General features: G+C 38.3%; 1 protein-coding gene across 4 annotated transcripts in view; it reads left to right on the top strand.

Annotated features, from left to right (window-relative positions):
• Positions 1 to 7,412: 7,412 nt before the first annotated feature.
• MTHFSD (methenyltetrahydrofolate synthetase domain containing) overlaps positions 7,413 to 15,993 on the top strand; it is a 70,800-nt gene continuing 62,219 nt past the window's right edge. For all 4 annotated transcript variants that reach the window (XM_007477263.2, XM_016427847.2, XM_016427846.2 and 1 more), the window contains exons 1-2: positions 7,413 to 7,526; positions 11,267 to 11,370. In XM_007477263.2, coding sequence (XP_007477325.1) covers positions 7,499 to 7,526; positions 11,267 to 11,370 — 132 coding nt within the window. In that variant the 5' untranslated portion in view covers positions 7,413 to 7,498. The remainder of the gene's footprint in view (positions 7,527 to 11,266; positions 11,371 to 15,993) is intronic.

Below are 15,993 nucleotides of genomic sequence, written 5' to 3'. Positions count from 1 at the left end.
TAGGAGAGGTGAGGGAGGGGGATCCCTACCACCAAGAAACTAAGAGACCAAAAAGGTGAGAGAGACATAGTCCTTTTCCCCTGGAATTAGTTCTCTCCAAGTCTCAGTAGGACTCCAAGAAAGATGTTTGTTCAGGTTATTAAAACAACACATTCCCCACACCTGGAGCTCACAAAAGCCATGCTTTCGATCTTTTTTATTTAAACTACATGGCAACTTAGAGAATTTCAGAACAAGCAACTGGTATTGGAGTCATTTAGTCCATCTTACTTTTAAAAAAATGGGTTGGGGAGGAGAGACAACAAACTTCTGCCTCTCTGTAGATGTGAATGACTTGCCTAAGGTCACACAGCTAGATGTAGAGTTGGTTATGAAAACTAGGTATCCTGGCTCCACGGTCAAGTGTCTCCTCTTTTCACATCACCCTGAAATTGTCCACGAAATTATTTCACCGGCTAATTTTCTTCCCCCTCCCTTGGAAGTTCCCTCCCTGTGCTCAAAGGGGAATCCTACTCTGGAAGAATCACATGTGTCTGAAACAACAAATAACTTTCAAACATTAGCACCATTTCATTCCGGTCCCTGGACGCTTTCTCTTCTTGTCTCTCTCTAAGCTGATTCACCTGAGGTTGTTTCAGTGGCTGACTTTCTGGGCGTTGGCGCCCCCCGGAGGGTAAGCGGAGGTATACTACAGTTGTGGGGAGAGGAGAGGAGAACACCGTCGTCAAAATGAAGGTGCTGACACCTTATGGATTTAGCTGGTAATGCACAATACCCGTCGGGGCTGCAAGAAAGACCATTCATTCATTGCCTGTCAATTTCTTCTTGGTTCAACGATTGTGTAAATTGCACTGAATGGATTAAAATCTTTTTTCTCTAAAGGAAAATCACATGGTGTCCTTGCAAGTGTCTCTGAAACCAAGACAACCTTAGGAATCACATGGAAGGGGGAGGCGGGGGGGGGGGGGGGAGGGAAGGTCGGGGCTTCCGTCCCCAAACACTACTAAGTGACTAGCTCCGAGGTTGGTCTTAGAGCCAAGGGGACCTCGGCGAAACTTTTGCACTTAAGCTGATCCAATTCCTTCATCAATTTCCTCTCGTTGGAGCTGACATGGGGGACCCAAGCCTCGGAGAGTGCGTATTGGCGAGCCGCATTGAGTGTTGGGCTCGGAGATCAGAGGGTTTCTCGAATCCTAATCAGTGTTCTCCAAGTTCTGTTCTTTTTGCCGGGAACCCATTTGCGGAAGAATTGGGGAAGATCTCTTTTTGCTCATTATCTTGCATTACTTATACAAGCAAAAGAGGTTCTGACATGGATTTGAATTGCGAAACGCGGATTTTCAGCTTCTGAGACATGTCCACCTGAAGAGGAATTATGAGGAGGAAAGAATTCAAATCCTTTAACTTCAAACAACCAGATATTTTATCAAGACAGTGAAAAAAGTGCTGGTCTTGGAGTCGGAAGAACTGGATTCAAGTCCCGGCTCCGACACATTCCCAAAATGACTGTAAACTACCGAACCTGCCACTTCTCTGCTCCAAAGGGATATTGTGAGGAAGTAGGACTGTAAACATTAAATAGCTAATCATTTGAGAATTCTTATTTTACGTTTAGGAACCACTCGACACTTGTTCTTCCCACTCTCTTACAAAACTCCCTTTTGCGTTTGCTGCTGCTGCTGAAACTTCAAACCTCTTACTGTGGACTCCGAGAAGTGGCTCAGCGCATGTAGACATCAGGGGGAGTCTACTTTCTCCACAATCTATAAATACTTTTGCCTCTGTCTGTGAACAAGGTCTTTAAGAAGATGGCAATATTACTCTAGCTCCTACCGAGGTGATCTGAACAGTGGTCGTAAATTTAAGGTTTCTCCGCCACTGCCGCTTGGTTTCGGGGGCCTTCTTTACACTTACAGCAGCCCTTTTCTTTCCCCAAAGTGATGAAACACAACTACTCCAAGCTAGGGGAGTGAATGCATTGTGTACGCAGACACAGTAGAGTTTGTTCTAAAAGTAACCGATTTCTCTGGGTCCAGGTTGTGTGGCTAAACTAAAGTTAGTAGGATTCAGGAGAGAGAAAAAAAGTATTATTTAAATTCCTCCTGTACATTCTACAATCATGCTTAACTTCCAGAAAATTAGAGATTCTTTAAAGAATTAAAACTGAAGATGCTATCTAAAGCGTTACATCTATGCTCAGAGGAACAAATATTCAAGTCATACCACATAGGAGTGCATTCTAAATGCTTGCATATAATTAGAATAGAGAAGTGTCTTTTGGAATATATAAAGATGCAATGCTCCTATACGACCATCTTTTAAATAGCACTGCTTTGAAATTCTGTAATGTAAACTCCCGGGCTTAAAGAGACTCATGGCCTCCAGGTACTAAGTTCTTGAGTGACAATGGTCAGAAAGATGCATTAGACCTACCCCCACCCTTTTCCTCCCCCTCTTCCCTCACTGTTTCCTGCCCCCTCATTGCCACACTACAATTCCCAGGGTTTGAGGAGGAGGATGGAGGACTGAGCTGAAAAGAGTATTTGTTTTCCTGTTTCAGAAGGGCCCATCCTTGGCGTCTGGAAGAAGGAAAACCTCCCAACCAGTGTTCTGCAACGAGGAATAAGATCCGAATTAAATTAAGGAATCTTGAAGAGCATTTGAATTATGAACCTGATTCTCCAAGCAACCACAAGGAATGTCAGACAGAAAATTAGGTCCTTAGCAAGAAAGATGCATGAACTTCAGGCCATTTAGTAAAAAAGAAAGAGGCATCTATAGTGATATCCAGCAAGTCCTTCCCTCCCTCTCCCATAGGGGAGGAACTCCCCCTACCCCAAGGAAATCAGGCTGTGACTACTATTTAGTGATTATAGGACAAGCATAAAAACAAGGCATTATACAGTTACAAAATTATAGAATAAGAGAAAATCTTAGCAATCATTTAGTCCAGCTCTCTCATGTTAGAAGAAAAAAAAATCAAGATCTGTTTAAAGAAATTAGTTAATGTCACATAATCAGTGACATTTTTCTGACTTTTGTTTTTGGTAAAATAATATTTTCATATGCATAAAAGCCAAGTGATAAAGAAACCTTTACCTAATTCATCATTGATAGTGATTATTAATAAGTAATAATGATAATCTTCCTCCATGTTCATGGCACTTTAGCTTACAAAGTGCTATAACAAATATGATCTCATTTGCTCATAACAATCCTCTGATTTTCACATGATGAAATCAAAATTATCAATAAGCAGGTGAAAAAGTTTTCTAAATACTTCCTGATTAAAGAAATGCAAACGAAAACAACTCTGAGGTACCACCTTACTCCTAGCAGACTGGCCAATATGGCAACAAAGGAAAGTGGTAAATGTTGGAGGGGATATGGCAAAATTGAGACATATACTACTGGTGGAGTTATGAATTTGTCCAACCATTCTGGAGGACAATTTTGAATTGTGTGAAAAGGGCTTTAAGAGAATGCCTACCCTTTGATCCAGTCATACCACTGTTGGGTTTGTACCCCCAAAGTGATAATAAGGAAAAAGACTTGTACAAAAATATTTATAGCCATGCTCTTTGTGGTAGCAAAAAATTGGAAAATGAGGGGGTGTCCATCAATTGGGGAATGGCTGAAGAAATTGTGGTATCTGATGGTGATGGGATATTATTGTGCTAAAAGGAATAATGAACTGGAGGATTTCTATATGAACTGGAAAGAACTCCAGAAATTGATGCAGAGCAAAAGGAGCAGAACCAAGAGAACAATGTACACAGAGACTGATGCATTATGGTGCAATAGAATGTAACAGACTTTTCTTCTAGCAGCAATGCAATGACTCAGGACAATCCAGAGGAATTTATGAGAAAGAACAGTATCCACATCCAGTGAAAGAACTGTGGGAGCAGAAACACCTAACAAAAACATATGATGGATAATGTGATTAAATATGAATATGATAAGGATTTTGGTGTTAAAACATCACTACTGCAAATATGAATAATATGGAAATAGGTTTTGAACAATGATAGATGTATAGCCAAGTAGAACTGCTTGTCAGCTCTGGAAGGGGGGGACAGAAGTGGGGATGGGGGGAATCATGAATCATATAACCATGGAAAAATATTCTAAAGAAAAAAAAGACTAAAACCAACCCTCTGAGGCAAGCAGTATCATGCCCACTTTACAAATGAAGGAACTGAAACTGAGAGGGATGAGAGACTTCACCAAGGTCAGGAAAGTTGGGTCTCTAGCCTAAGACTTTTAATTCTCAACCCATTGTTCTTTCTACTAATATATGTGTGTGTGTGTGTGTGTGTGTGTGTGTGTGTATACATATATATGAAGATGTTAACATAATGGAACCCAGAAACTTAGCATAAAACTTAGGGTCTCTGATAATCCTTAAAAAAAAATCAAGCAAAACAAGAACTGAAAGCAAGAGAATCCTCTATTTCTCCTCAAAAGTCTGCTTCCTAGGTTTATAGGGCTTAGTCTTTTCTTTGTATCTCCAATGCTTAGTCCAGTGCCAGGCACACAGTTGGGTCTTAATAAATACTTGTGGTTTGACTGACTGTTCTTTCTCCCTGCACTCATGAAAATTAATATTGCCTATGAAGGTCCCATGGTCTTGGTGAGATGAGCATTAGATCTCACCCTCCTCTGTCTCATATTTCTTCAATAATGTCTGGATTGCTATTCAAGAAGAATTTTCAGAGATAATTAGAATCTGCAATTCATGATGGGATTATGATGTCAGCTTGGATGAAGATTTTATAATTTTAGGACCTAGGATTTCAAATTGGAAGAGATTTTCAAGATCATTTAATCTGGCCCAATGTTTTAATCTTTAGGAAATAAAAGTAAATTTGTTTGTCTACATCTGTCTATATCATTATTTTTTGTGAATTCATCAATCAAATAAAAATCGAAAGAGTTGCTATCAAATGCCCTTTTAAAAATTCCCTTTTAAATAGAAAGGAGTTCTGAGAAATTTCCACTTGAGAACTCATTTTGAAAGAGTTAAAAGCAATCTCTTTCTTTCTAACACCACCTGCCTTTTGATATTGACACTGGCAACTTTTCCTTGGTGTCTCCTTACTAGTTTGAGGAGCTATGACAGATTGGATATATGGTATTTGAGCTATTGTTTAGAACTGTGTTACCTGCTAAGACAAACAGTTGCCTCAGCAAGAGTTTGGCTCTGAGTGATACTGTACCCTACATTAATACATTATTGATATTAGGAAACTGAGCTTTCTTGTATGAAAAAAAAAACAAAAAACCTTTCCATAGTTTCTTTATTTTGCCTTCTTAAGAACTGACAATGTTGGCTTTCAGGAAAAGCTGAGCTTCTTTATAACTGACACGCTTGCGTGCGCATGCGCACACGCACACACATGTTGCTCAAAGTGAAGTCTGGCATAGTGGGAGAGATAGCCCTGGAATGATTTAAACCATTCAAGTCAGTGATTCAGTGGCAGCAATTCAGAGGGAAAAAAAGACCCAAATCAAGATCAGTTAGGATATGTTTGCAAAGGTTCAGGTGAACAGCCCTAAGCTGTTCATGGCAGTGAGGGGGTGGTATGGTATGTTGGAAAGAAACTGACATCCTCCCCCTGAAAGTGAGGGTATTAGAGTGATGATTTCTAAAGAAGTCCCTTCTATCTTCAAGATTCCTGGTTCTATAGTGCTGATAAAATACTTCCCAGACATACCTCAAGAGACTAAAGTACCCAGGCTGGATCAAGCAATGAAAAAGACAAAAAAAAAGGCAAACTCTACCTTTATACACCTGATATTAATGGTCCAATCTGGGCAGTGTAATGAATGGAAATCATTGAGTTTGCAATCACTTAGATTTGAATCTCTGTTCTATTGCATATTAAATAGTGGCTGAGCAAGGGATGGTCTCCCTGAGCTTCTGGCTTCTTGGTAAAATGAAGTCCATGCATCAGATAAATTCTGAAATCTCTTCCAGTCCAAACACTTCCTTAATTCCTAAGTTTCAGTGTCATGCAAATACATGAGAAGTTTTATGCCAGCTGAAATCATTAGTAAATGTGGATACCATCAACACAAATGGCAGGTGAGTTCTAAAGAGATTTCCATGGACAAGTGACAACCCCAATTGCCTAGTACTTTTCTGTCTTCTACCTTGGAACAGATACTTAATATCCATTCTAAGACAAAAGGTAAGGGTTGGAGAGAGAAAGAGAGAGAAAGGGGGTGGTACTTAATGGAAAGATAACTTTTTAAAGTCAGACTTCCTTTGTTTAACTCCTCAATTCAATGTTACTGTGTGACCCTGGACAAGTCCTTTCCTCTCTTAAAGCCTCAGTTTCTTCATTTGTGAAATCAGACATTTTGAATGATTAATTTCTAAAATCCCCTGTGGCTCTGTAGTTTTGGTGGGGTTATTTAATTCATTCATTGGTCTTGCTATATTCACCTATCCTATTATTTATTTAATGATCTAGCTCCATATCTAGCTAATTCACCTACTGATCTTTAAATATCGAATGCCTATAGCAACTTCTATATCTTTCATCTAACTTCTCTTATCTACTTATCCATCTCATCTATTTATCAATTTATTGATCTGGCTATATATTTACCTATTTACCTAGGTAATCCATCTATCTATCTAGTTTAACCATCTAACTTCTATTTAATTCTCTAACTTCTTTTTAATCTCTGTCATCTATCCAATCTCATTTACAATCTGTCTACCTGTCTATCTAGCTGTCTATATCTCTTTGTGTGTATTTATATATTATACATCCATCATATATGAATCTATCTATAAATGCATCTATCTACATATCCCTCTGTTTTTAGATTTGTAATATCTATTTATATATCTCTATATATTAATCGTTATCTTATCTATATATGTATGTATCTGTTTATATACCTATGTATGTATATATCTATGTATGTACACATCTATTTATACATCTATGTATTTATCACCTATGACTCTATGTATTTATCTGCCTGTTTGCCTTTGCCAGGGTGTCTGTTATCTATCTATCTATCTATCTATCTATCTATCTATCTATCTATCTATCTGTCTGTCTGTCTGTCTGTCTGTCTGTCTGTCTGTCTGTCTGTCTGTCTGTCCGTCCGTCCGTCCGTCCGTCCGTCCGTCTGTTCGTCTGTTCGTCTGTTTGTCTATCAATCTTAAAGCTTAACCTAATATTCTATGTAGATATTCTTTTATCGCCCTCTACCCGGGATCGCCTTTCCTTTCTTCCCTTTCAGTAAGACCCGACCAAAAGGGGGCACGCACGAGCAGGATGCTATTCAGCAGACGTGCCCTTCGATTCTTTCTGTCCTTTATGGGCTTCTGTACAGAGCTGCCTATCCTTTTCACTCCGCCCTTCTCTGAAACTGTGCATTAAAGGATCGCCGAGGCTTGTGGCGTCATCAAGCGCGCGCCGGGCCGAGAGCCCCGCCCTTCCTTAGCCGTCGCGCCGCTGACGGGACAGCTATGGAGCCGGCCTTGCGGCTGGGAGCGGGTATGGCGCCTGCGGGCTGTGGATGGGCGAGAGGTGGGGGACGAGTGTGTAGTGAGGGCGCCCGGGAATGCGACGTGAGCTGTCGTGTCTTCCCGGAACGGCGGATGGCCTGGAGTGGGGCACATCCTCTGTCTAATAATTATTATTATTAACAAGAACCCGTAAATAGCGCCTTAATGTTTGCAAAGCGCTTTACGAACACTTTTTCTGACCCTGACAAGGACGGTAGGAGGGAGGTGCTCTTATTATCCATATTTTACGGATGGGGAAACTGAGGCAGAGGTTGAGTGATTTGCCCAAGGTCACAGCGCAGGGAATGGCAGCGGGCTATATGGACACACCTTTTCTCCTCAAACCCCTTCATCCCCGCCGCCTTGCTCTGGCCCCGTTTCACTATTAAATGTGTCAATTACATTTTCATCTAATTTAGACTGTGCTGTTGTGGGCTTCTGTATGTGAATTTTACAGATAAGGAAGCTGAAGCTCAGGGTTGTTGAGTAACTTACCCAAAGTCACACAAACAGTAAAGTAGCGCTTAGGAATTGAATTCAGATCCTATGACTTTATACATTGCCAGTAACCTACTTTTTAAGTAAAATTAAATGAAATAATCTTTGTTGGTTTTTTAAAATTATTTTTAAAAATTAAATATCTGCTATGTGCCAAGTTCTTTACAAAAGTTACATCATTCCATCCTCAAAACTGTGGGTAAAACAGGTATGCAGCAGTTAAGTGACTTGTCCATAGTCACACAGCTAAACTAATAAGCATTCAAGGTCATATTTGAACACAGGTCTTTCTGCCTCCAGGCCCAGCCCTCTATTCAATCTGGAAATATAAAAGTTGTTCATTTATATTCAAGGCAATAATTTATGTCCAAAAAAAACTGAATCTATCAGTTCTCTTCCTTTTTGTGCCTGATAGCTCTGACCTGCTTCCACTTCTGACCCTTTTACCCTGCTGATAAGACACCCCTTCAGGCCTAACATGCCTCTTTTCTTCACACCTTTTGATTTCACTTTTCAAAATATTTATCTTCATTTGTGTTTTTATCCCCATACTCTTCTATAAACTACAAGAGGGTAGATATCAAGCCTTATGTAAACTTAGAATTTTCCTCAATGACTTGCATTGTAATGCCTAGGACCATTAAAAAAATTAATGATTAATACTAATATACAATTAACCACTAGAATTGTTGATAAATTAATGAAATGGATAATTTTAATTTTTCATCTAAAAGATTTTTATTTGAAAATTATTTTATAGGTATGACTTTAAACTCCTGTTTTGCAAAAATAATATAAGCTAGCAGAAAAAATGTAGGATTGAAGACAGGAAATATCTGGGTATAAATTTCCCCTCCAATCCTCAGGCAGGCCATTTAAACTTCTCTAAAACTCAGTTTCCTCCTCTGTAAAATAATGATACTATTACTTGTATTACCTGCCTCACAAAGTTGTTTTGAGTATCATATGAGATAACATATATATTGCTTTGTAAACTTTGAAATCTTATATAATCATTGTTATCATTAATATTAAGATAACAGCACCAACATAACAAAATGAGCTATTATTGACTGAAAAAATATTGATGCAGATTTTAAATTTTTGCTAGGGAAAGTTTAACTGATAAGAGAAATTTCCACAACAAAGAGATCAAGAGAGCCTAGAAATCATCTCAGCCATCACACATTTGCCTTTCTTAAGAGTAGAAAGGTGTTGCAAGCAATTAATAGTTTGGAATTTAAATCCCTTTCCTAAATCTTGCAGAAAAGGAATATGGAAAATGAAAATCAGTATTGCCTCATAAAATAATGGAAATTAGTATGGGAGGAAATGAGTTTATAGAAAACTTTGACTAAGTCAGAAATTCCTAAGGATTTTTAAGATTAATCTGGAAAAAGCAAAAACCAGATAAAAAATAGAATATATTTTTCAGGATTTCAGTAAAAAAATTTTCCTCATCACTGACAATAGAACCACTGCTTTTGGATTCTTACTATCTCTGGGCCCAGTAGAAATGGTCCTAAAAGGAGGAAGATGGAGTAAGTAGTTTGACTAGACCAAGAATACACAGAGGAAAGAAACCTCTGTGCTGTAACATATTTTCAAGGGTATTATGAGATTAATTTTTCATAGTATCTAAGAAGGAAAAATATGGCACAATGCTGGAAAAAAAATCATGTGTTATTACTGCCCCCAAATGGCAAATCAAAGGAACATCAATAATTACTTTCTTATCTCTATGAAAAATGACCTACTCTATTGAAGGTTTCCTTGATAGGAATAGGAGAAAGAAATAGGAACAAACAGGCTTTTGCAAAAGATATTCTACAACAAGCCACATCTGCACAGCTAAACACAAAACTAAAAGGTACAGATCATACCTATCTCACTGTGCGTATTTGGTGCAAAAATGTTAAATGAAGCCGTAAAAGTTCTAGAATATCTCTTTTGCATTTTCTGTGATCATCCACAGTCCCTTCATATATACAAGAGAGATGAAACTGGTAGTTCTTTCTCTGCCAAGAAAGAGTTTTGTGGTATTGAAGAAAAAAGTACTGAACCAAGATTGATGGGACCAGAGTTTCCCTGGCTGTGCTACTTATTACCTGTGTGACTTCTTTTCTCTGTACTTCCAACCTTTAATGTTCTGTGACACACAAAACAGGAGTAAATATGCACCAAAAATGTTGCCTTTAATACATGAGTAATATTCATAAGAATAATTATAATGATTCTGTATCATTTCCATACAATCATCCTCTTGTTCAACAGTTTGTTGTTGTTTTTTAAACCCTTACCTTCTGTCAATATGGTGTATTGACTCCAAGGCAGAAGAGCAATAAGGGCTAGGCAATGGGTGTTAAGTGACTTGACCAAGGTCACACAGCTGGGAAGTGTCTGAGACCAGATTTGAACTTAGGACCTTCCGTCTCTAGGCCTGGCTCTCAATCCACTGAGCCACCCAGCTGCCCCCAATTTTTGGTAGTTAGCACTACCCATACTGTTTCTTCATTTTTCAGTATTTTCTCCTTTTTCAGATATCTAAAGAATTAATCACATAATACTATAAATTGTACCACTTCCAACATGGATTTCCTCTGTGTAAAAAAACAGATGTTCTAGCCAATCTTCTTCCTCTCTTTTACTGTCATTTACACTTCTTCACATATGTTCGTTGGGGCCCAAAATCTTAGAGGCCAGATATAGTAATTTGATAGAAAATCTAGTGCATAATCCAAATGAAAGGAGTATTTCCTGTATAAGATCTTCCATAGTCTTTCTTATATTGTTTATTATTTTTTTTCTCCCAAATACTGTAAAACTTCCTATATGAATTTCACAACCCTTCAAAAGAGTTCACCTTAATAATCCATATGGGGAAAAAAAGAATGGGTGATGCCTTTTGTGTAGGCCAGATCATGATCCCCTTTGGTAGTCTGGTAAATCCAATAGACTCCTCAGAATAATGGAATTTTTAAAAAATCATAGTTGAATGAAATTCTGAATTTTAGTTAGAGATTAGTAAAAATAAAAATATGATATATTTTTCCATTCAGTTGTATGGATCCCCTGAAATATGTTTGGAATGCTTCAAATGTAGGCTGATATGCAATTGAATGTAGACAGCTCATTGATTTTAGTTTATGTGATGGTCTGACCACTAGATACCATGAACCTTCTAATTATTTATTTGACTGTTAATTCAAACCTCTTTCTTTAATATTTTAGGTATCTCCAAACAGGAAATTCGTGAAAAGATTTGGGATTATATGGAAGCACAAAATATAGCTGATTTTCCAAGACCTGTCCATCATAGGATTCCTAATTTCAAGGTAGTTAAGCCTTCCTAGAATATTGAAAACAAAAACAATTTATTTCTAAATGAATAACATTAGTAATCCTGTTACTGTATCTCTTCATGGTAGATTAGAATTCAGTGAATAGTTGGTAGCAATGTAAAATTAAAACCATATGGCTTTAGAGCATTTATGTTTGTTGACATCTCTCATCATGTTTCCTAACTTTCATTTGCAGTGACTAATCATTTTACATCTAGGAGCATAAATGGGTGAGCCCTGAATATAAGGTGCTACTAAAACTACTGCTTACTGTTTGATACCAAATAAAATGTTTATCCTGGCTAGAAGCATGTTATTGTTAACAATGCCATTTTCACAAAGTTGGCCTTACTTAGGAAATTCACAGGAAAATGTCCTGTTAGGATAAAACCCAGCCAGTAACTCCTTTGAAAAGCCAAGTGTGATTTGCCTGACCTTAATTACTAAATTGTAAGCCCCTCAAGGGCAGAGAAAGTCACATTACTCACCAGTGTTCCTGAACAAAGTGACTTGCACATGGTATGAGCCCAATAAATATTTGTTGAATTGACATTATTGCTGAATTTATTATTCTGGGCCTTATAAATATCTTTTAAAATAAAAGTATCAGGGAAGACCAAAACAACAACAACAACAGTGTGTTGGGTCTTTCTTACAAAGTTCTTACTTCAGATAGTACTGTGGGGAAGGAACTGTGTAATCATTTGCATTTTACAGATGAGTTCACTAAGGCCCCTAAAGGCTAAATGATTTGCTCATAATTACACAGAGCTGGTGAATGTCTGAGGGAGGATTTGAACCCAGCTCTTCTAATTCTAAGCCCAGACCTCTTTTCACTTTGCCATACTGGCCTCATGGGGGAGAATATAGTATTTGAATAATAAATGTTTATTGTTTATTATTGTTGTAATGCTGTGAGAAAAGAAGGTTTTTAACCTGATCCAGTTTGGTAATTTATTAGTACTAAACAGAAGAGTAGGAAAAGTTTGTTTTAAGGAAAAAAGGAAGAATCTTAACTCAAACCCTTCAGTTTACTTGTTTTCAGAGGAAGAGTAATCATTCTCTGTGACCAGGCTGATGCCTTTTTGTGTCATGAGCCAAGAGGAGGGAGAATGTGGTTTTTGCCTGTTAGAATGAGGTTTTTGTTTTGTTGTTTTTGCTAGAAGCTCAAATATTAAGTTTGTTTTGCACAAGTTATGCTAAAACAAGCAGTCTAGGATAAAACCACCCACTCTCTGGACTAAGTAACTTTCTGGGCCAGTTGCAAAAGATTACTGATTTGTTTTACTACTACTATAATCCCCATGAAAAGAGAGTTGACTGCCCAAAATTGGTAGTGATCTAAAAACTGAACCCACTTTGAAAGCTGAGTTAAGTCTTTAAAATAAAATACAGAAAAATATTGCCAAATTATTAAGGTCATTTTTTTCCTTCAGATTAAAGGTTAGGTTCCCCCATCTCACTACTACTCATGAGCCCAATCCCATTGCTTATTGCACAGGATTTTTAACTTTCTCCATTTCTAGCCTGGGTTGGTTCATCCCTACATAGGTAGCCTGGTGCCCCCACTGCCAGGGCCTCATTCCATACATGCCAGATTTGGTGCTGACATTTGATCAGCAGAGCCTACTACAGCTAAGAACCCCCAAGAGACCTGACAGCTTCAGCCTTCCTTGTAGCTAAGATTACAGGCTTATACCACTATGCCCGACTATGCTATTTTCCTTTTTAAAAGCTCTTTTTTTCTGCCTCTTCTCTATTAGATCTTTGCCACTCTCCTAAGAGCCTCTTTTAAGAAACATCTAAAACACAAGGTGTCCCATTAATGTAGCATTACCAAAAGGGTTTTATATTTTAGGGTTAAGATAGTAAAATTAACTTACTTATCTGATGCCCTACTTATCTGAAACTAGATTTCTGCTATGATCATCCGTAACACAGCTACAAATCCAGAAAAAAAGTAGAATCCTCTAAAAAGGAAATAGCTGTCATATGCAGTCTATATATACTCTGGGATGACAATAGAGTTATCCATATTTGCTCATGACAGACCCATACTTAAATGATTCAAAGATCTGAAACTATTTGACTGACATGGCTTCAACCCTTTGAGAGCAATAACCTGCCAAGGGCCACACCTTTGGGAACTGTACTGCCAGTACTGAGCCAGAGAACTGAGGAATAGAAGGAGCGGGAGAGATCACCATGGCAGGACTCTGTGTGCATGGGGTAGGGTGGTGTGTGTGTGTGTGTGTACACGTGTGCCTCATGGAGCACTTGACTAAGCCTGAGGAAAAGAGTACAGCACCAGCTGGACCATCTAAAAGTTACTTGTGGCAGAGATCTAGGCTGGTGAACTGTCCACCATGGGAAGAGATCGAGACACTTTGAGAAATCATCATGAGAGAGGAGGGAATCAGAAAACCAGTTGGGGTGAAGGTGGGTGACTGAAATCATCAAAGATCTCTGAAAGACAAAAACTCAAAGACTTTGAACATAAGCAGTTAAATCGATAGGGAAAACATTATCAAAAGAAGGCACCAGAGCTAGTAGACAAGTTCAGCCAAGTCTGCAAAATAAAAGAAAATGATCCAGTACCCCATGAGACAGAAAACCTTTTGGAATGTGAGGAGAACCTGGAACCACAGGATGCTGTCACTCAGTAGTTTAAAAGAGAAGCGAAATTAGGAGGGCAGAATGATTGGTGTGCACAGCAAGAAAAAATGAACAGAATAGAAAAACAAATCTGATGGTAAGTCTCACCAAATAAATAAAAGAGAGAAATACCTTGGAATGCAGAAGGGAAGGACAATTTAGAAGAAGAGAAGCAAAAAATCAATTACATTTTTTTACTCTGTAAACAAAACATACTGATCTCAAAGGCAGGCTATATAGAGACAACTGTGGGTCTCCCAGAAGAGTGTAGCGGAATAAAAAATCCTTAAACCATAAGACAACTGCCCAGAACTTCTCTACATAGAAAATGAAATAACCAAATGGAAGAGTTCACACTTACAGAAGGAAAAAAAAAAGCCAACGATACAAAGCCCAGGACACATAATGGTTAGTTCAATTAAAAAATAAGTTCTTCAAGCTATCAGGAGAAAAGCCTTAAAATACAAAGGAAAGAGAATTCAAATAACTAGACTGTTCTTCACCCACCATAAAATGTAGGAGGGAATGGAATAATGTGTTTCAAAGAGCAGTGAGGCTCAGGATGCAGTTTGGGGTGATTTACCCTGCAAATGAGCTTACCTATCAGTGAACAAAGGATATTCAGTAAGAAAGAGGTATTTGAAGTATTTTTAGAAAGAAAACCAAAACTGAAGAGAAAATATGCTTTTGAAACACCCAACACAATGGAAATGCAGGAGGATTGAATAAATGGAGTGACAAGAGACCAAAAAGAAACTTTTTTCTTAATTAGACCAGGAGACAGGTGAAAGCAGAAGCCTGATGGAGGTAACAGTGAAGAGATGAACATTATGGATAAAACCTGGATACCTCTGCCTACAAGTGAATCATTGTATGTTTTTGTTGTTTGTTTTTGTTTTGTGAGACTACATTGGAAGGTACGGAAAGTGGTGGTGTAGGACAGTTATGTGACTCAGTGAGAGAGTGAGAGGTGGGCCTAGAGTCAGGAGGTCTTAGGTTCAAATCTGGCCTCAGATACTTCCTAGCTATATGACCCTGAGCATGTCAGTTATCCCCCATTGCCTAGCCCCTATTGCTCTTCTGCCTTGGAACCAATACATAGTATTGATTCTAATACTGAAGATAAGGGTTAAAAAAATTGGGGGGGGATTGAGAAAGGAATGTGTGATGCACTAGGATTAAATCAAGGGCTGTCAATGAGGAGAGAATGTAATTCAAGTAGTCTCATAAATAGAACAACATACAGAAAAATGGGTGAAGAGAAGAGGGGAAGGATTAAAAAGTAGGGGAAAGGTAAGAGATCTTGCTTTAGTGGTGAGAGTGATGAATTTACCTAGGGTCTGTCAAGGGAGATTCAGGACCTACTTCATTGACCTGGGCAATTTTGTTTTGAATCCTCCACTCATCCTTCCCTGAGAAGGGGAGATTGGGACTTAAAGGAAACTGGTGCCTAGGAGAATGGGAGAGTATAGACCCATGAAGATTTTTTTTTCTGCATGAAACCTTTATTTTTTTCCTTCTCTAGTTCATTTTTAAAAAATTATTTAGTCAATTTAGAACATTATTTCTTGGTTACAAGAATCATATTCTTTCCCTCCCTCCCCTACCCCAACCCTTCCTGTAGCCAACAGCACAATTCCACTGGGTATTACATGTGTCCTTGATCAGAACCTATTTCCATGTTGTTGATGTTTGCACTAGGATGTTCATTTAAAGCAGTGGTTCTCAACCTTTCTAATGCCGTGACCCCGCAGTACAGTTCCTCATGTTGCAGTGACCCCAAACCAAAATATTATTTTGGTGGCTACTTCAAAACTGTAATTTTGCTACAGTTCTGATTCGGAATGTAAATACCTGATATGCATTATATATTCTCATTGCTACAAATTGGGAGGTTGAGAACCGCTGATTTAGAGTCTATATCCTCAATCATATCCCCTTCGACTCATGTGATCAAGCAGT

Source organism: Monodelphis domestica, chromosome 1 (assembly GCF_027887165.1).
Source record: "Monodelphis domestica isolate mMonDom1 chromosome 1, mMonDom1.pri, whole genome shotgun sequence".
Taxonomy (NCBI): Eukaryota; Metazoa; Chordata; class Mammalia; order Didelphimorphia; family Didelphidae; genus Monodelphis; species Monodelphis domestica.
This window is presented reverse-complemented; position numbering and strand designations above follow the sequence as displayed.